The 22,924-nt window shown below is 37.7% G+C and overlaps 1 protein-coding gene and 1 long non-coding RNA gene across 2 annotated transcripts in view; one reads left to right on the top strand and one right to left on the bottom strand.

Moving 5' to 3' along the window:
- The window catches only part of LOC138311163 (uncharacterized), a 159,113-nt gene that overhangs the window by 113,067 nt on the left and 23,122 nt on the right, over nucleotides 1-22,924 (bottom strand). The gene's annotated exons all lie outside the window — the stretch shown is intronic.
- Nucleotides 9,948-21,820, top strand: LOC138310933 (angiopoietin-related protein 7-like). Its single transcript, XM_069252263.1, has 5 exons — nucleotides 9,948-10,246; nucleotides 12,342-12,475; nucleotides 15,234-15,330; nucleotides 16,138-16,302; nucleotides 20,797-21,820. The coding sequence occupies exons 1-5, from the start codon at nucleotides 9,955-9,957 to the stop codon at nucleotides 21,057-21,059; spliced, it is 951 nt and encodes a 316-aa protein (XP_069108364.1). The 5' UTR covers nucleotides 9,948-9,954; the 3' UTR covers nucleotides 21,060-21,820.

Genomic DNA, 22,924 nt, shown 5'->3' with positions numbered 1-22,924 from the left:
GAGGCATTAGGAAAGATAAAGTCAGTTAGGAACAAGAGAAAAGATAAGATCCTAAATTTAGTCGCCTTTTACGATCATGCAATAGGGGCAGCAGGTACAATTCTAACGCCCTTCGTGCAGTGAGTTTTGTACTTTCTTGGACAGAAGATGTATATCAAAGATGCAGAGACAATATAATTGTCCATATCAAAATTTCTAACGTGACCACGAAACTAAGTCAGTATTTGGGATGGTGAAGAATCAGCTAGTCAATAGCCCCCTCCCCTAAAAATAAATAAACGGGGAAATGGGGAAAGAATCGGCTAGTCAATAGTTCCACCCTAGAAATAAATAACTGAGAGGGAGAAAGAGTCAGCTAGCCAATAGTTTCCCCTGGAACCTCAAGTCAATTCTACATACATGAAAATTGCGTTATGCATGCATTTTCAACGCAAGTCCCGTTGTTTGTATCTTTGAAAGTAAATCCAAAGCCTTGTTACTGCAGTCTCTGTGAACGTGGTGACTTACTTGTGTCATGTTTGAATACCTTTCTTGGGAACATCAGATCTAGAGGTCAGGCAATCAGACTGATATTGTATAATGTTTTTTTATTCTGTTTCTCTTACACAAGGCTGGGTAATTTTATAAATATTTATTATTTATTTAGAACCGCAGTAAATGGGGTCTTTGGTCACGGGTTAGTAAGCGATAGTGAAACGTACATATAGGATCTAGGATTGTAGGATGATATGAAATGAATTAAATATAATCTGTTAAATAACGCTGTTAATGTCTTTGGCTGGTACTAAAATTTACCCGTTTCCTCACTTTTTATCGACCTTATAAACCTGATTTGCATTGTATTGTACTGGAAGTTTCCAAAGTCGATCAGATGCTTAGAATATCGTGACCGATGCAAGAGTTTCTATGATACACCGCTGGAAGTTTTCACAAAACTAATGTGTTTAGCACTGTCTTATATCAGTTAAAAATTTAAAGTAGAACATCGCTGACAGGTATCTTTTTGTATATGTTTTAGGTCATCATGTTTCGTCCGTCGTCGTGCGCCGTGCGTTAACTTTTCACATTTTTGAACTTCTTCTCAAGTTCTACCAGTGGGATTTGGCTAAAACTTGCATGAAATGATCCTTATATGGTCCCAACAAAGTGTTGTTATTTTTCGGGTCGATCCGAAATCCAAGATGGCCGCCACAGCCGCCATCTTGAAAACAAATTTTGAACTTCTTCTCAAGTTCTACCAGTGGGATTTGGCTGAAACTTACATGAAATGATCTTGACATGGTCCCGACAAAGTGTTATTTTTCGGGTCGATCCGAAATCCAAAATGGCCGCCACAGCCGCCATCTTGAAAATACATTATGAACTTCTTCTCAAGTTCTAGTAGTGGGATTTGGCTGAAACTTACATGAAATGATCCTGACATGGTCCTGACAAAGTGTTGTTATTTTTCGGGTCGATCCAAAATCCAAGATGGCCGCCACAGCAGCCATCTTGAAAACACATTTTGAACTTCTTCTCAAGTTCTACTGGTGCGACTTGGCTGAAACTTGCATGAAATGTTCCTGACATGGTCCCGACAAAGTGTTGTTATTTTTCGGGTCGATCTGAAATCCAAGATGGCCACCACAGCCGCCATCTTGAAAACACATTTTGAACCTTACATGGTACCGACAAAGTGTTGTTATTTTTCGGGTCGATCTGAAATCCAAGATTGAAATCTTGAAAACACATTTTGGACGTCTTCTCAAGTTCTACCGGTGCGATTTGGCTGAAACTTTCATGAAATGATCCTGACATGTTCCCGACAAAGTATTGTTAATTGCATCTCTGGTTGATCCCAAATCAAAGATGACTACCATGCAGTTGGACTCTGCGCATAGCGGATGTCCACACCCGACAAGGAAAACAAATAGTGTGAGAGTACGCTCGCACTAAAAAAAAAAAGCAACTGCAAATACGTTGAAATTTTTTTTTATTTCGTAAACTTTATTTTAAGACAATTTAAGACATAATAATTGCCTTAGGTGAACTATGATCATTTCATTCCGAGTGCAGACTTTACATCACTTCGGGCGACATGACGAGTTAAAAGCGACATCTGTCCTGCAGGTATAGGGCTTTAGAATTGTACCTGCTGCCCCTATTGCATGATCGTAAAAGGGACTAATTTTTTTTTTATTTTTATTAAAATTTTTTTTTTGTTACATTAATCAACATGTGGTCATGATGTTATCATCAATATATATATTAGTCACTGTACATATACACTAATCCAAAAATCAATTTCTATTAACATAGTTTGTACACAACAACTTATTAAGAGGTCTTTTCCTTATTTTCAATATGATCAAATACAATAAAAAAAAAATGGATACAAAATTCCATTTTTGGCTGATTTTCTTTCTTTTCTTTATTGGATACGAATTTTGTTTGTTTGTTTGATTAATTAATGTCCTATTAACAGCTATGGTCATGTAAGGAAGGCCTCCCATGTATGCAGTGTGTTGCATGTATTTTGTGCGAGGTGCGTGTTTTGGGAGGCTGCGGTATATTCATGTTGTGTATAGTGGAACTGTTGCCTTTTTTATAGTGCTATATCACTAAAGCATGCCGCCGAAGACACCGAGCAACACACCCCACCCGGTCACATTATACTGACAACGGGCGAACCAGTCGTCCCACTCCCTGTATGCCGGGCGCTAAGCAGGAGCAGAAACTACCACTTTTATAGACTTTGGTGTGTCTCGGCAAGGGGACAGAACCCAGAGCCTTCCTCAAAGGGACGAACGCGGCCAGAACCCAGAGCCTTCCTCAAAGGGACGAACGCTCAACTCAAGGTCAAAAGTGAGGCGGTGCCAAGGGAGGCATTAGGAAAGATAAAGTCAGTTAGGAAGAAGAGAAAAGATAAGATCCTAAATTTAGTCGCCTTTTACGATCATGCAATAGGGGCAGCAGGTACAATTCTAATGCCCTACCTGCAGGGCCATCAAGGCCAGGGAACAGAACCCCTCAAGGCTAGGGAACAGAACCCAGAGCCTACCTCGCGATGCCAAGGGAGGCATTATGAAAGATAAAATCGGTTAGGAAGAAAAGAAAAGATCCTTAATTTAATCGCCTTCTACGATCATGCAATAGGGGCAGCAGGTACAATATTAACGCCCTACCCTACCTCCGGTCACATTATGCTGACAACAGACGAACCAGTCGTTCCACTCCCTGTATGCTGAGTGCTAAGCAGGAGCAGAAACTACCACTTTTATAGACTTTGGTGTGTCACGGCCAGGAAACAGAACCCAGAGCCTACCTCGCGGTGCCAAGGGAGGCATTAGGAAAGATAAAATCGGTTAGGAAGAAAAGAACAGATAAGATCCCAAATTTAGTCGCCTTTTACGATCATTCAATAGGGGCAGCAGGTACAATATTAACTCCCTACCTGCAGGGCAGGCCTAGAGCACAAACAATCCTCAACCAGCCCGAAGCTCCGACCACAAACATATATTTGTTTTGTTTGTTTGATTAATTAACGTCCTATTAACAGCTATGGTCATGTAAGGACGGCCGCCCATGTATGCGGTGTGTTGCGTGTATGTTGTGCGAGGTGCGTGTTTCGGGAGACTGCGGTATATTCATGTTGTGTCTTCTTGTATAGTGGAACTTTTGCCCTTTTTATAGTGCTATATCACTGAAGCATGCCGCCGAAGACACCAAGCAACACACCCCACCCGGTCACATTATACTGACAACGGGCGAACCAGTCGTCCCACTCCCTTTTTGCTGAGCGTTAAGCAGGAGCAGAAACTACCACTTTTACAGACTTTGGTGTGTCTCGGCCAGGGGACAGAACCCAGAGCCTTCCTCACAGGGGCGAACGCTCAACTCAAGGCCAATAGTGAGGCGGTGCCAAGGGAGGCATAAGGAAGGATAAAGTCAGGTAGGAAGAATAGAAAAGATAAGATCCTAAATTTAGTCGCCTTTTACGATCATGCAATAGGGGCAGCAGGTACAATTCTAACGCCCTACCTGCAGGGCCTACAAACTTATATATATATATACATGACATCTTCTACACCACGATCACTGCACACTGTGAACAGGTCGGGGAGAAGTCCTGATTTCGCTATAATAGCGCTATTTAGCTATACAAAGAGAGGTAAACAGTGTAATTTCCGGTATCATACATGTGACTCATAGCGACAATTATGGTTGGTAGCAGCATGACCGATATTCTCCACTTGTTCGATAACGCTATTTTCTTGGAAATGACAACTGTGCATTTTGCTGGGAAAACACTCTTTTTCTAACAAGAATTGCTATTTTCTGCATGTTTTTGCTAATATATTCTATTTCACCCACCTGAAGACCGTTAAACCTCGCACACGTTGTCGTTGCCGTCCCACATGTCCACAATGGCTGCACTGGCCGGAAGTTGAACTGCGCAACATCTGAAACCAACCCGTTTATTTTCTGGAGATGCTAACTATGGAATCACATATCTAACAACGGCTTTTTGTGATGTGTCGGGAATATCTGAATACACGTATAAACACAATGCTGTTTTGTTTCTTTCATACACAAATAACACAAATGTTTTCGCATGGAATATCTTTTATCTAATAAATAATAAGAAGAAAAAATAACTGTAGATATATATCTATTTCATAGCAAAAAAAAAATAACCTGTATATTTTTATTAAAACAAAGAATAAGACAACAAAACAAATGTATGCCATAGAAAAATAATATGAAATAATATAAGCTATATTATAAATACATCTTAAAATTCTGAAATTGATTCTACAAAAAGTTAACACACAAAATAGAAGAAAAAAAAACCAATTATAATACCGTATTTGACCCAATAAGCGCCCAGTGGACTTCAATAATTTTAAGGAAATAAGGGGCGCTTAATGGGACCAAATGTGGACTACCATTTCACAATAACATTGCACAAATTAAGCTTTAATGATTTACAAAAGAAATGAAATGAAGAAACTGTTAATTGTCATATTTTGACTTACATTTACTTTTGGATAAGTGAAAATGAGGATTCAAAAAGGGAAGTGGTGTGTGTGAAACCTGACATAACTGACCACTCTCAACAGTAAAATATGGCATAACTGACCACTCACAACAGTGAAATATGTCATAACTGACCTCTCACAACAGCGAAATCTGACATAACTGACCACACACCACAGGACAGGAGCACTTACTGGGTCGAATAGGTTATTCTATTGTTTTTGTCCCATACGCGATACATTATTATTTTCATTCGTGGTCATTTTACAAAATTTGTCGCTGCATGTGTGTGCGATAGTCACGCGACCAACTCTGCTGGTATATCTTTTGAATTGAAAGATATCAGACACAAACAAATTCGCAAGCACATTGTAGAAAGGTTGGCAGGTTCCAAACGAGGAAGCTTTTTATGCACGGCGTGTATAGAAACGAGAAAAGTGAAAATTTTTTGTTTGTTTGTTTTATTAACGTCCATTTAACAGCTATGGTCATGTAAGGACGGCCTCCCATGTATGCGGTGTGTTGCGTGTATGTTGTGCGAGGTGCGTGTTTTGGGAGACTGCGGTATATTCATGTTGTGTCTTCTTGTATAGTGGAACTGTTGCCCTTTTTATAGTGCTATATCACTGAAGCATGCCGCCGAAGACACCAAGCAACACACCCCACCCGGTCACATTATACTGACAACGGGCGAACCAGTCGTCCCACTCCCTGTATGCTGAGCGCTAAGCAGGAGCAGAAACTACCACTTTTATAGACTTTGGTGTGTCTCGGCCAGGGGACAGAACCCAGAGCCTTCCTCACAGGGGCGAACGCTCAACTCAAGGCCAAAAGTGAGGCGGTGCCAAGGGAGGCATTAGGAAAGATAAAGTCAGTTAGGAAGAAGAGAAAAGATAAGAGCCTAAATTTAGTCGCCTTTTACGATCATGCCATAGGGGAGGCAGGTACAATTCTAACGCCCTACCTGCAGGGCCAGGCGTGTATAGAAACGAGAAAAGAGGAAAAACACTTTTTGACGAGATCATTTCTGGTATAGATAGTGATTGTTTTAACCGGGGACAATTGTGTGAAATTGCATCTGCGCTTGGAATTTTTTTTGCTGTGATTTGTATAAAGATGCTTGTGACATTTGTGACGGATTCTACATGTTTTGGCAGCCGCATCAAACCCCTGCTTCCTGAAAGATGTTATCTTTATATATTGCTTGTCTTTGATGCTTTTTCGCACCAGTGGAGAATTTAACTGCGGCATTCCAAATACTTGACGGCATCGGGTGTCCGACCACATGTCGCGTTCAGTGGCCGGGAACTTGACGTTGATATTGTGAAATTCAGTGCACATTGCAAGAGCAACCAACTGAAATATCTTCAACTCATCGCAAATGGAGAACCACTAGGTGATAAAAATAGTTATTGGTTATCGAGGTTTCATCTAAATTAACTAATTTTTTTTTAATTTTAAGAGTTTTATTTGCATTTTACTTTTCTTTCTTTACCTTCGAAATTGACGGGGAATCATATGTTATAAATATTACACATATGTGCAAGTCAATGTTCGCGTAAAAACTTAGACCATTGCAAGAAATAAATAAACACTAAAAATTCGTAATTTAATAGACAAAACTGATTTTCCTCAAAAGACAAAGGAATCAATATCGTACCAATCTTCGTTCTCCCAGAAGATCGATACAAACACCGTGACATTGAAAGAAAAAAAATGAACTGGTATCAATGATTATCTCTGCTATTGCGCAGATAAGGGAAATGGGGAATGTCAATGTGGCAAACATGTTGGAGGGAACTTGGGAACGGGAGAAGATTGCCACTTGCAAAAAGGAAAACATTATTTGCTTTCATAAGGAGGTGCAGGAGGCTGTTCTAGAGGCTATTTAGTTGTATCTGTAACAACTCTGTCTTAATCATAAGTCGACTGCAATAAGGAAGATAACGTGATCCGTTGATGTCTATATGTATTTTAATGAGGCTTCGGCTGCAATCTCATTGGCCGGCTATAAAAAGTATCTCTTCTCGGAACGTTGTACATCTATCTATGAATTTCGGCGTTACTCTTCAAACATATACAACTGTTGATTTTTTATAGCCGGCCAATGAGATTGCAGCCGAAGTCTCGCTCATACATACATGTATTATATCGGCCACGCAGACAGTATGAATTTTAATTAGATGATTTTCAAGATGTTTGTCATAATATATATTATATCGTCTTATTAACGGCACTTTGTATAGATGTGTAGGATGATTTTGAAAAGAAAATTATCGCTCTTTCCAACGGTAGTAAACGTTTTATGACGATGTACTAGAAATGTGTTTTTAAAGCCGCTAAAGGTAGGCGAGTAAGAAATTTTGAGTCTGTCAGCTTTCCACTCTTCTCGTATATAGTACATGTACTATGTAGAGTATGATTTTTACCATTTTTTATCTAAACCTCTAAAACGTCTAAAAATGGTCTTAGGACACTCTAGTAGGTCCATGATTATATAATCTGTAACTTATTCTCAGATCCCTGTGGACCCTAGCTGTTAATAGGAAGTAAATTTAATCAAACAATCAGGGTAATGTAAGGACGGCCTTCTATTTATGCAGTACGTTGCGCATATGAAGTGTGTGGTGCGTATTTCACGAGACTGTGGTATATTTGTGTTGTGTCTTCTTGTATTGTGGAACTCTAGCAGACATTATCAAGTTACAGATGGAATATTCATATTGATTTGTAATCGAAAAGAAGGAACTGTAGGGCATGAACTAAAGGCATGCCAGTAATTAATTTTCCATTTGTAAGGGTATAATTCCATTCATCAAACAAGGAGTTACGCAGGGAGATCCATTACAATCACCAGTGTATATATAATACTAGTCGACTAGTGGTACGCATTGAGAAAATTATTTGCCACTTCCTGGAGTTTTGCAAGGAGATCCATAACGACCAATAGTGTGCGTTGAGGTATGTGATTATGGTTAACAATTGACGCTTTGATTATGCCATTAAAAGCCCACTACCTTTCCTAAACGGCTTTTAAATTTTAACATGAGTAAAACGAGATTAATAATTTTTTAAGAGTCGAAAAAGTTATTAGCTTACCGGTACTACAACACTTATCATCACCTCCTGAACCATTAAACATATGCTCGGAACTTTCAGGGGCAGTAAAAGGATAATTCCTTAGATTCACGAAAGTTTAACCTTCACGACCATTCGAACAATTTTCAAAGTTGTGCACCTACTAAAAACCAAATATATGAAGATACAATGAAGTTTTTTCTGGTTTATATTACACAATAATGGCTTATAAACAAAACAAAATTGTTTAAGCACAGTGACACAAACATACAAAATTAAATAAAAAGTAAATGCTACAAACTTTTTTTGCATTTATTTATTGCTAGACTCCAAAGCTGTATGGACAGAATATTGTACAGAATATTTGTTGTGATTTAAACTGAAACAAAAGAAAACAAAAAACAAATCAATTAATATATCAAAATTTCTCTTCAAATCAAATTATATAAAAAAAAAACTATTTCACTTAACAAGCCCAGTTGTGCACCTACTAAAATGATTCTAAAGAAAACAATACGATTTGCTTTTTTCACAGGGACGAACGCTCAACTGAAGCCAAAATTGAAGTTATGTTAAGGTTTTGTTTGTTTGGTTAATTATTTTTAAGCCCTATGAACAGCCAGGAGCATGTAAGGACGGCCTCCCATGTATGTCGTGCATTGCGTGTATGAAGTGCGTTGTGCGTGTTTTAGGAGACTGCGGTATATTCCTGATGTGTCTTCTTGTATAGTAGAACTCTTGCCCTTTCACTGATGTATGTCACTGAATACATCAAGCAGCATACCTCACGTTAGGAAGAAGACAGCATTGAAGCTGTACAGACAATAATACACATCGCATATAGGAGAGGTCATCTATAAATGACCCGGGCTGATTTTGTATAGATCTTTTATTTTTTTGAGGTTATGAGGGTATAATGATAATGGAGCCCGTGTCAATTTTATGTAACTCCGCAGCCGCGTTACATAAAATTGACACGGGCTCCATTATCATTATATCCTCATAACCTCAATAAAATAAAAATCTATTAATTAATTACTACCTTTGCATGATTTTTATTAAAATACCCATATTTTTTACTCTCCCGTCATCTTCAGCGAATTCGATTGAACGGCTGATTGGAATCGAGTAATTCTTATGTTTCCACTAAAAGTGAGGTCATGACCCCAAGTTGCTACGCCAGCGACTATTTCCGTAACAATGGAATCGCCACACGTGTTGTACTATCATTATACACTGATAATGATAATAGTAGAAAGCATGGTTATTGAGTTCATGTCGGTGCAAACTGTTAATATTACGTAATCAAACAATGTTAAAGCTGTGATCGAACGGTCAATGAGCGGTGTGTACCTTTGGTTGGGTAGGCCATTAGCGATGACCGGAAATAAGCTTTGGAACAAAGACGAATCCATTACCAGGAGAGCGTGAGAAACTTTGCTACTATGTATATAATTGATGGGGATTGTGAAACTCTTTCATATACGTCCGGCTTTATTTTGTAAATTTGTAAAATTTTAACACTATTTTAGTATCATTATTCCAACTAAACAAATAAAGGGATATTATGCTAATAAGAGCGAGGAGAATCCACTGGAATCCCTCATAATGTCACTTCAACTACTTCAAATGCTGTTCATGTATCAATATACACAAATAACCAATGACATTTTAAAAAGAGCAAACGTTGGTGTATCATTTCAATAATACCTCAACACCAGGCAGGTGTAGGTCAATGTAGAACTGAAATTTAGATATAATATGCTTTGATTATATCGGATTCATGTAGCTTGTGAAGTAACGTATAATTAACTACATTGCGATGATATGGCAAAAAAACAATAAAAAACAATAATTATGTTTGTAGTCCTGTTGGTGTCCCTATACGTAGTCTCTCCTGTGTTGTCAGTTACCTCATTCGCTCGGATTCTTCGCGCCTCACCAGTGAACGTCATAGATGGAATACTATCTACCTACAATAATAAAACTTATGTTGACTGTGCAAGGAATTGTCATTCGGATTGTTTGTCCTTTACTTACGAACCCGTGGCTAGAGAATGCAAGACGTTTTCCAAGCGATTCTGTAGGAACGACACGGCCGAAGTATTCCCTATAAATATGCTCTTTGTCAAGGTGGAAAGACAAGCAAGTAAGTCAGATGTTACCCTTTAATTCTTGTTTGTTTGTTTGATAACGTCCTATTAGCAGCTATGGTTATGTAAGAACGGCCTCCCATGTATGCGGTGCGTTGCGTGTATGTTGTGCGAGGTGCGTGTTTGGGGAGACTGCGGTATATTCGTGTTGTGTCTTCTTGTATAGTTTTCTGCTCCTGCTTGGCGCTCAGCATACAGGGAGTGGGACGACTGGTTCGCCCGTTGTCAGTTTAATGTGACCGGGTGGGGTGTGTTTCTTTGTGTCTCCGGCGGCATGCTTCAGTGATATAGCACTATAAAAAGGGCAACAGTTCCACTATACAACAAGACACAACATGTATATACCGCAGTCTCCCAAAAACACACACCCCGCACAACATACATGCAACACACTGCATACATGAGAGGCCGTCCTTACATGACCAAAGCTGTTAATAGGGGACGTAAATTAATCAAACAAACAAAATCTTGTATAGTTGAACTGTTCTAACGCCTTGTTAGAATTAAGCGATATCCGCCAAATAAGTCGGATTTTCAGTTATAATAGAAATAAATGCGTACCTCTTGTTCATAATTCTACGGTATTCCTTAGATTATTTAGTATCTAGATATTGTTCTAGCAACGAGGCAATGTTGACAATTTCAAATTTTAAATTTTTCTCGCTCGTTCCGACACACTATCATAAATATTAATACTCTACAATTATATCTTATACTTCACACTCTAATTGTAAATCAAGGTTATATGTGTCGTATTTTTCATATTCATGTGCGAAACAAGAGCAGCTTACAATATATAATTAACCGCCAAAAGTTACGAATATTTTAAAAATTGCAACATTTACAATGTATTGGTCTTACAATTGTCTACAATTTCATTTCATATTTTGATAGTGATATTAGTAGTTATAAAATGTCTTCAAATATAAATCCTTATTACCACGTCATTCAGTCGAGGATCCACAAAATCTTATAACGGGTTATGTTCGGAGATCAAATGCATTTTCTATAAATTGCTACATCAATTTTCAACGTAATTTCGTCCCAGTATACAAACCCAATAAGCTATGTTGTGCTATTTTGGCGAGATGACTTCGTACACGAAAATAATTCTTACACCTTTTTCAAACAATTTCGTCCCATTAAAGTTATAATTCTGAAGGTAGCAATTTCCTTGCCCGTTTGCAAAGGTCACCTGTATTTCAATCAGAATTTAATTCGTCAACACTTATGGTTTTCAAAAGATTCATCGATGGTAAAAAACCGAAGTAATGGCACATATAATTACAAGATACTCCACGGCCGACAGAGCATAAACAAAAACATAATTTGAATAATAACTGATGTTTTATCGTGTATATTTATACATTGTATATATCTGGTTAACATAAAACAAATTCTGCTTTTGATGCATGCCCATCTTTAAGCTTATAATTGATACACATATTGAAAATTTCTAAATTAAAAATATGACCATTATATCACGGGTGCATGTTTGTTTGTTTTTTTGATTAATTAACGTCCTATTAACAGCTATGGTCATGCATGAACGGCCTCCCATGTATGTGGTGTGTTGCGTGTATTATTGTGCGAGGTGCGTGTTGTGGGAGACTGCGGTATATTCATGTTGTGTCTTCTTGTATAGTGGAACTGTTATATCACTGAAGCATGCCGCCGAAGACACCAAGCAACACACCCCACCCGGTCACATTATACTGACAACGGGCGAACCAGTCGTCCCACTCCCTGTATGCTGAGCGCTAAGCAGGAACAAAAACTACCACTTTTATAGATTTTGGTGTGTCTCGGCCAGGGGTCAGAACCCAGAGCCTTCCTCACAGGGGCGAACTCTCAACTCAAGGCCAAACGTGAGGCGGTGCCAAGGGAGGCATTAGGAAAGATAAAGTCAGTTAGGAAGAAGAGAAAAGATAAGATCCTAAATTTAGTCGCCTTTTACGATCATGCAATAGGGGCAGCAGGTACAATTCTAACGCCCTACCTGCAGGATGCATGTATATCCTGGCCGCGTTTAACTAGTTTTTATCTAATAACATATACTTCCTGACCGTATATCCGTATTTGTTTTCGTAGCCCCTGCTAACCCACTCGATTGTAGCGATATGGATCCGGATTTATTTTGCTCTGGTGTCTACAGAATTACTCCAACTCCAGGAGCTAGTTTCAACGCATATTGTGATATGGACACTGCAAACGGACCATGGACGGTAGGTAATCAGTTAAGTAATAGTTGTCTATAGTATATGACTAGTGAAAGTTGTATATACTATCTACGTCTATCTCGACTTGGCTTATGATGAGTATGATAACTTGGCAGTCGTTTTTTTGTGTTTATTGTCGTATGTTCATACTTATAGTTTATTTTTGTATTTAAGCATATAGAATAGTTCAGTTGCTTACAATAAAGAAAAAACAAATAAAGTAAAACCATTTGAAAATAAAAGACTGGAAAAATTACCAGACTGCATAACAATCTTTAACTAGTAAACGACGTTATTTTTGAGAAAATCCCCTCGCATAACAATGTATGATTGTGACCTTGATCGCGTAAATAACGATGACGCGAAATATTACATTCGCGAAGATAAAAGTGGTTTACGTGACTTTCCTATATTTCACTAATTGCACACGTAGTGTTTATAACATTAAATTCTGGACATAATTAAATTGTCGCTTTTAACTGTGATCTTCTTTGGATGAAAATCGTTAGGGGTGTTCAGCAAGGGTTTCTTCTAAGTCTTTTTACTTTTAACTTTTAAAACTGCCAAATTTTTTAAAAAACTGCCAAATAAAATATTATTTTGGCAAATGATTGCACATTAAGGATGACCTATAGTCGTCTTGTTTCGTCCGTCGTCGACCGCCGTCCACCGTGCGACGTGCGCTGTCCGCCGTGCGTTAACTTTTCACATTTTGAACTTCTTTTCAAGTTCTACCTGTGCGATTAAGCTGAAACTTACAAGAAATGATCCTGACATGGTCCCAACAAAGTGTTGTTATTTTTCGGGTCGATCCGAAATTCAAGATGGCCGCCACAGCCGCCATCTTGAAAACACATTTAGAACTTCTTCTCAAGTTCTACTGATGCGATTTGGCTGAAACTTGCATGAAATGATTCTGACATGGTCCCGACAAAGTGTTGTTATTTTTCAGGTTGACCGAAATCCAAGATGGCCGCCACAATCACCATCTAGAAAACACATTTTGAACTTCTTCTCAAGTTCTACTGATGCGATTTGGCTGAAACTTGCATGAAATGATCCTGACATGGTCCCGACAAAATGTTGTTATTTTTCGGGTCGATCCGAAATCAAAGATGGCCGCCACAGCCGCCATCTTGAAAACACATTTTGAACTTCTTCTCAAGTTGTACCGGTGCGATTTGGCTGAAACTTGCATAAAATGATCCTGATATGGTCCCGACAAAGTATTGTTATTTTTCAGGTCGACCCGAAATCCAAGATGGCCGCTACAGCCGCCATCTTGAAAACACATTTTGAACTTCTTCTCAAGTTCTACCGGTGGGATTTGGCTGAAATTTGCATGAAATGATTCTGACATGGCCCCGACAAAGTATTGTTATTTTTCGGGTTGATCTGAAATCCAAGATGGTTGTAGCAGCCGCCATTTTGAAAACACATTTTGAACTTCTTCTCAAGTTCTACCGGTGCGATTTGGCTGAAACTTGCATGAAATGATCCTGACATGGTCCCGACAAAGTGTTGTTATTTTTCGGGTTGATCTGAAATCCAAGATGGCCGCCACAGTAATCATCTTGAAAACACATTTTGAACTTCTTAGCAAGTTGTACTGATGCGATTTGGCTGAAACTTGCATGAAATGATCCTGACATGGTCCCAACAAAATGTTGTTATTTTTCGGGTCGATCCGAAATCAAAGATGGCCGCCACAGCCGCCATCTTGAAAACACATTTTGAACTTCTTCTCAAGTTGTACCGGTGCGATTTGGCTGAAACTTGAATAAAATGATCCTGATTTGGTCCCGACAAAGTGTTGTTATTTTTCAGGTCAACCCGAAATCCAAGATGGCCGCTACAGCCGCCATCTTGAAAATACATTTTGAACTTCTTCTCAAGTTCTACCAGTGCGATTTGGTTGAAATTGCATGAAATGATCCTGACATGGTCCCGACAAAGTGTTGTTAATTTTCGGGTCGATCTGAAATCCAAGATGGTCGTAGCAGCCGCCATCTTGAAAACACATTTTGAACTTCTCAAGTTCTACCGGTGCGATTTGGCTGAAACTTGCATGAAATGATCCTGACATGGTCCCGACAAAGTGTTGTTATTTTTCGGGTAGATCCGAAATCCAAGATGGGCACCACAGCCGCCATCTTGAAAACACATTTTGAACTTCTTCTCAAGTTCTACCGGTGCGATTTGGCTGAAACTTGCCTGAAATGATCCTGACATGGTCCCGACAAAGTATTTTTACATCTCTTGTTGATCCCAAATCGAAGATGGCTACCATGACACTATATCAAATTATTTTTTCTATATGCTAAGGCCCTTGGGCCTCTTGTTTGAAATAAAATTTGTTGAAAGAAATCGAAAATGATCCTGACATTGTCCTGACAAAGTGACACCATATATAATTAATTTATCAATTGCCAAGGTAGTCAGATGACCGTTAAGGCCCTTTGGGCCTCTTGTTTTTATTGCACGTAATGGATTCATGGTTGGTTTGCTAGCTCTCCTGCCTTACGGTCAAGTGAACCAAGGCTGTTGCGCGATGATCGGCGTGAACCTTTCTCTGAAACAAATTATTCGCCAAATGTTTGAGTCCTTAAATATGCATGTATTGTGATGGAATAAAGGGCTACCAAATTTGTTCATCCAATGTCGTATAATGTAATAAAGAAATTTATTAATCAATTAGTAAATCCAAAAATTGGAATCTGAAATACGGTATTTAATGAACGACTTTCCCCCTTTCATTCTTAAGGTGATCCAAAACCGACAAAATGGCGATGAAGAATTCTACAGGTCATGGCACGATTACAAAAATGGTTTCGGTGATCTGCTTGGCAACTTCTGGCTTGGTAAGTTTTATATAGTTGTTATTTTGACTGAAACACTTTTAAGAAGTAACTGTAAAACAAGTTTGATCATTTTGTAGAGTTCAAAAAGTTCTAAGCTTACTGTTCATTTTTCACATGTGTGGGTTTGAACGCTTTCACATATCGATGAAATAGACTCTTTTTCGGATACATTCTTAGACAAATTGAGTTTACAATTTGTTGACGAATTGTCACTTTAACTTTTTTATATTCCAAATTCTGTTATTAGAAAATATGTAATATATACCAAAGCCAATATTTTGTCCTTCAAAACACTTTTATATCTTATTTTCACAAACAATTTATTATTGTTAATCTTACTAAAGTATTCTCGTGATTTTGTTTCTCATCTACTTTCGGTTTGTAATGTGGCAATTTTTTCTTCGCGTTTATTTATTAAAGTATCCATTCATTTACATTTGAACTCTCTCTTGATGACCATGGCTATTGACAGGATGTTAATTTATTAAAACAAACCAAAGTAAGTCAGTTTTTCGAATTAAATGCGTGTTAAAGAAGAAATACAGATAAAACTGTATGGTTTTGGTGATTAATGTCAACCATGGGAAATCGTTTTTCAGGGCAAAATAGGAAATCGTTTTTCAGGGCAAAATAGTTTGCAGTAGTATTCTCAATTGTTATAGAACTACGAAAACGTAAATTAAAATATAGCTTTGTTTATTGATTGGATTAACGTCCTATTAACAGTCAATGTCATTTAAAGACGGTCTCTCATGTATGAGGTACATATTTTGGGAGACTGCGGTATATTCATCCTATATTTATTAGGAAACAAGGCCATCCATCACTTGACAAAAGCGGATTCCGTCCTTCGGATTGAGGTAGTGTCTTGGTTCGGTGATGCCAGATATGCCGAGTACTCTACCTTCCAGGTGGCAAACCAAGCTAATAACTACAGACTTAACATATCTGGATTCTCTGGAGATGTTAGAAGTATGTATATGCGATGCAAGTATGACTTTGATATTATACATATCTCTTCTGAAATCTAAGTAAAATACCGATCATTATTCTCATTGCGTTTCATTAAGTGTCTGACAGCAGGTCTCACGTTTTGGTGAATTTTCGATTTGGCCGAAATTTGCTAACTTCCATCTATATTTCGATAACAGAAGAATAATTTTCGTTTATGCAGTAGTTAACTTGCCCAAAAAGCAAAACGTTGCTTAATGTATATACATACTGAGACGCATCCCCGATATATCAGGGTTTCCGATCACTTACGATCTCTACACCCCTGGACTATCTCAAAGTAAATCTGAAGGCATCTCGGAGCAAAAACTCTTAACCAATCACAGGCCTGCAAAGATTTCCTTTAAAGACAGCAGAAACGAACGACGCCCAACTTCAACGCCACATAGTCAACCACAGTGTGCCGTTATACGGCTCTTTTGATGTACATCAAACGACTAAATTACCTGTTCTGTTCTGTTGCCTCCAGTTTTACTATGAAATAAGTAAGGGGTATAGAGATCTTAAGTGATCGGAATCCCCGAAATATCAAGGAGACATGATGTCGTTCCCAGGCGTTATAGCTCGATGAAAAAACACTTACAAACAGATGTAAAGGGGTAATAAAGGTCACAAGAACGCGACCCCTATTGGGATGTTGTCTATATGAAACAGTATGTGTAATTTAATCATATTCCTTTACGACTAACCTTTACTTACAAAATACGACAAGTGTTGGGGGTGTCCCTAATGTAATCGCTCGCCCGCCCTGTCAGACAGCAGGTAGGCGATGATGTCAGGTACCCAGCGTCGGAAGTAACATGACCTCGCATTGGCTATCGCGACGGCTCAGAGGCGGGGCATATAACCGATTACCTTGCTATGCAGCTTGTCCTTGAGCGCGGTCTCATAGAAAAGAAAATGGCAGAAGAGGAGGACATATGTAAGTTGACAGGCGATGATTGTATTGAATCAACTGATACAGGACTGTAAACATTTAAGAATAAACTATTCAATAAATCCGTCCTAATATGTCCTAATAATAGTTTAATGGTACCTGGCCCAGTTCTCCTTTGTCACTTGTAACATATGAGTACTACAACAACGTTGTAATAGAAAATAATTATGCATCGTAACATTGTTTTAGTAAACTATATGTTGTGAACTTGACAAAGAAAAACTGGTGTTTACTAATCAGCTCGAATGCGAATTTTTTTTTCATATAAAAAAAATCCTAATTCTAACACTGCAACAATTTATTACAAGGAAATAAAATAGAAATAATCTGCTTTTTTTATTCGGCGGGGCGTGGACTCAGTGTCCTGAAAATAGCTCTAGAGAAAAATATAGCTTTTCTTGAATCATCCTTAATAGTCGAGGGGTTACTATTACTAATACTATATCCACCCCTGGCCTGAAATCCAGAAACAGTCTTACAGACAGATGATTTCACTTACCCTGATTATGATTCACCTGTAGATGAAACCGGCTCAAATTTCCCCGAAAATAACATCGAACGCATTGTCGTCATCGTTCTGAAGAATTTAAGAAATTCAAACAATGATAGTCTTCTACAAGTCGACATACCCACCCAAAATGAATAGCAGTGAAACACGGCATAACAACGGATATTGGACATAAAGTGAGGAGGCGGTCGAGGTATCTCAAGCCCAAGGAAGAATTGGAAGAGATCGTGAGAGCCATTGGTACACAGGAGGCTAAGAAAAGAAACGTGAAAGAACACCAGGTACAGATTCCACAATTACAGGTTGAAAGCAATGAGTTCAAGAAAGTGGTAGAAAAGGTGTGTGATACGATAACAGGAGGAAAGAAATAAGAACAACAAAGAATCATTGATGGCAAAAAAAAGCCACAATAATAACGAACAGGAAGAAACTAATTAGTGAAAAGAAGGCAGTATCAACAGAAATGACCGACAACGAAATTGTGGACCATTTAGAAAAGCAGGACTGGCCAAACTGTGCACCCTGACGGGATCCACAAAAGAAAGAGTATTGTTTGCAGGTGTACAATCTATTCCAGCGGGGATATGCGATTACCATGGAGATCATGTCACAAAGAGGATAGGAGAACATCGAACAGGCTACAGAACATCGAAAAGGACGTGGATGCAAATTCCCTTTTATTTTATAAACATCCTACAAAAAGAAAGCGAATGTGTGTCGACGCAACTACAATTCCGTTGTCAGTATAATGTGACCGGGTGGGGTGTGTTGCCTGGTGTCTTCGGCGGCATGCTTCAGTGATATAGCACTATAAAAAGGGCAACAGTTCCACTATACAAGAAGACACAACACGCATATACCGCACAACTAAAACACGCACCTCGCACAACATACACGCAACACACCGCATACATGGGAGGCCGTCCTTACATGACCATAGCTGTTAATAGGACGTTAATTAATCAAACAAACAAAAAAAAAAACAATTCCGTGCTGCTGCCACAAACATCTGAAATCTGGGACAATAGGAGGACTAATCAGTCACTCAGCGAACCTTAAACCCACAGCCCAGCTTATATTTAAAGAACACTGTTCACATCCTCCTATTGCAGCAAACGGTATCGTGGTGAACACTGAGCTGCAGTTCGATTATGGTGGCAGACATAACGTTCTAGGGGAGCGTCTAAATTTTATGCAAAAATAAACAACCATAAGCGGATAGATTATCTGGACAAAAGGAGTACACACAGCATCAAATGACATGACGATAACCAACATCATTGACAGACAACAGGACTCGCACAGAGAAAACGGGATTAAGGGTACATTTTTTACTGTAATTAAAGTCATACATTTTTAAGAGGTAAGAAATTTTTTTACCATCTTATTAAACAATGAATAAGGTATACATGTTATACTAGTGGGATATCTTCAGCGAAAGACAAGTTACGAGCGGATGAAAAGTTGCAGTTTGTGAAAAATCGAATATTTCATCCAAATATTTGGGAGAGGGGTGAATAAAACGTACACTATTGTTTTTTAAATTGATTAATATTATTGAAATTTTCGTGTGGAGATTTGATTTAACCACTTTGCCTTTAAAAAAAAAAAAAAAAAAAAAAAAAAAACATTTTTCGAACATGACGCACCTATACACTTACATATTACTTATATATGTTTTATAGAACTGGTTTTATATTTACACAAAATCAATATTTGGTATCACTTTCATGACAACAAGTTCTCGTTTCTTTAAAAATCTGTTCTCAAAACTGTTTTGTTCCAATTTTCGTGTGGAGTTTTGATGTAATCATTTTGCACTTATAACATAACGCGGATATGTTATTAATATATGAATGTATTTTTTCAGTTGCCTCGCACGACACAAGAAATATCTGCGCATAAAAATCAAGAGCACATACCGCCCATACAATAAAGTCTCTAACACTCAATCCACAGATAACGAGAAAACAGACTCGATAGAATATACAGAAAAAGGAAATGAGATATTGCAAAAGAGTGAAAATATCAAAATTTAGGAAAAGTTGAAAATTTAAGAAAAACCGGATGAAAATTCAGTTATGATTCTGATATGTAAAATATTTCGTGTGATATTCATATGTATCATACGAAGGTTTTTCACATATAAATATAAATCATGCGATTCTCATGTGTGAAATGAATGACATGTAAATTGCAAGATAATCATATGAGAATGACATGAAATTTTCATGCCAAAATCATGCGTGAAAAAATCATATGATTTACGCATGAGATAAATGTGAAAATCACATGAAAATTGCCACGCATGATTTACATAAGGGACAGCCAGCGATAGAAGTGTAGAAATATGCGAGCAATTCAACGCTGATTATCAATCTTTTTGCGGATTTTGTAGTGTCGACCGTTTCATAGCCACGCTTATTGATCCATCCCAACCAATCATAGCCAAGTTTACATCCTTCCTTTGTCTGATTTCTGTATCGGCTCGCTCACCTATCACGGTAGCTACTGAGCCACAATGTTAGGTGACAGATCACAGCCGATACCAACACTTGTTGTATTTTGTCATTAAAGATACTCCATCGCTGACGAATGGTATTTTTTCTCTATCACAAAGAGGACCATGCAAATTTCTTCAATTACAAAAGTAATGTACTTTACTACACAAACATCATTGAAAAGTGCTTCTTATTTTGGGTCAAGAAAATAATTAATTGCTTCCCGAAAAGAAAACATGGCACTATGCCCTACATAAAATGAAGTACTGATTACGCATGTACCGAAAGCAAAAGAAATTTTATATTTTTGTGTCAATTAGACACATATACATGTGTATGTGGATACGCGATTGTACATCATTTATTGTTCAAATCGTTGATGCTCTGTCAGTGTTGGAACATCTTTTAACATTTTGTTCCTGTGTTAATCAAGAGAATTTCAATCCAATTTGTGTACGACTAATACTTAACATCTTGTCACGGAGTTAATCAATTTGTATATTTAACAGCTGATGGTATGGCCTATCATAACGGGATGCAATTCTCCACTTACGACCAAGACAACGACAACCATGGTTCTACCAACTGTGCTCAACAATACCGCGGTGGCTGGTGGTACAACGCGTGCTACGATGCCAATCTTAACGGCAGAGTCTATGTGAACGGCAGTAACAACTTTCAGTCGATGGTATGGGATAATTTCTATGAGAATATAGCGTATCCTCACATGATGAAGACAAAAATGCTGGTGAAACGTTCTTTGGTAACGTAAATCGATTCCTGGAAACATTACATTGCATAAATTTGCAGTAATCATGTCTAAGCCTTTTTTTACAGTTCGATGTTGTGTCTCCGATAAAAGTTATATGTGCCGTATTTTTCATACTCACGATGAATCAAGATGAGCTTTTAATATGTTTTTCATCACTAAAACTTTTAGAATTATAGTATTTTCAATTTGTAGGTTTTGAATTTAGAAGTACAAATAAAAGCTGAAAATGAGTTTTGGCAGTAATGCCAAAAACATTATAGCTACAGCTTTACTAAAGTGGAATGAGTACATACGGCCTGGCCATAAAGCCAAATTGTGGTCTACAATTTCATTTCACATTTTAACAGTGTTATATAGCTATTGTAAAGTGATTTCTGCAAGTATATTTCCATCTGCATACATAAGACATACAAAACAACAGTTTTACAGTACATACTTTCTGTGTCGTAACTAAAGTTTATAAGGCATTTGAAGTTATTTTAATGATTTTCATAGCTTAATTGATCCAACCTTGTAGTTTTCAATAAATTAATGAAGAAAAAATAACATTTCAATTTTTTGGCCAAATAACTTTAATAGATGTCAGAGATATGTAGAAATACTAAATATTATGTGTGATCATTATAGAAGTCCCCAAACACCTACGTATAATCATATCATTGCATTTACGGCAAAGCCTCAGAAGAGCGCAGCTACGTGTAAAATGTGAATATGTTTAGGATAAAAACCTCAGAACGACATTAAAACTGTTTAAACTTGTAGTCCGATCATTGATTTTTATTTTAAAAAATGCTATTTTCAACACTATTGATGGATGTTTTGTGTCAAGCAATATATATTGATAGTCGTCATATACACTACAGGTCAGAAAGAAATATCCAACTGGAATCTCTCAAAGGCGGAAAATTTGGCAACATGCCATGTGTCAAAATACGCGGTAATATGTGCCCTCATCTTTGGCACCAAGCTTTCTGACGTCACGGTTGGCGTTGCCGTGCGCTTGACAACAAACAGACAGTATATCATTTTGCCCAGTACATTAATTGTGTCGTTCTTGTCTTTGTGTAGTTATATAAAACTACTTACAGTAATTTCAAAGTGTATCTTGATGGCACTTTTTGTCTATAGAGAAAATTTCAAATCTCGTCGTGCTGATAACGAGAATTAAAATACGGCTGCCTGCATGGAGGCGCGAGACTTTTCCCGCGGGACACGATTTCAAAGTCCAAATGCTCACACACGTGTTATTGTTAGTAGAGCTTCGTTCTATACAATTATCATCGAAATGTGAATAAAGCCCAATTTGATGCCGCCATTTTGTTACCATGACAACAATTTTTTTAAGACTACCGTTGTGTTATTTATCCGTCAAAACCCTTATATATTCCCTTAAATCTAAATTTTGACTATTCGGAGTCTTTATCTTGTGACTTTTCGCTAAACAATTAAATTCTGACCAATTAAAGCTAGGGAATGACGGCCATATTGGTGTGCGAATAGGAAAATAATGGTCGCGTGCATGTCCTAGGACCATGATGAAAAAAGTTTCAATAAATTCTGTGCGACTATGTTCGAGAAATTTAGGGAAAGAACGAACAGAGTAAACCAATAAATCCCCTAAAACGAATTGGGGGACTAAATAGACACCAACATATACATGTACACAACATTTCATATTGTACGCAGATGTCATGGATTAGTTTTGAATAAATTGTTTATGTATTTGTTTCATTGAAAATAAAACAATACGTTTACTTTTTATTTATTAAATTTCCTGTGACACTAGCTGTTTATAGGACGTTAATTAATCAAACAAACAAATATTAAATTTCCTCCTCGATGTTTTTATGAATAATTAATTAATT

The sequence above is a fragment of the Argopecten irradians genome, chromosome 16 (assembly GCF_041381155.1).
Source record: "Argopecten irradians isolate NY chromosome 16, Ai_NY, whole genome shotgun sequence".
NCBI lineage: Eukaryota > Metazoa > Mollusca > Bivalvia > Pectinida > Pectinidae > Argopecten > Argopecten irradians.
The sequence above is the reverse complement of the archived record's forward strand: the minus strand, read 5'-3'. Positions and strand labels throughout refer to the sequence as shown.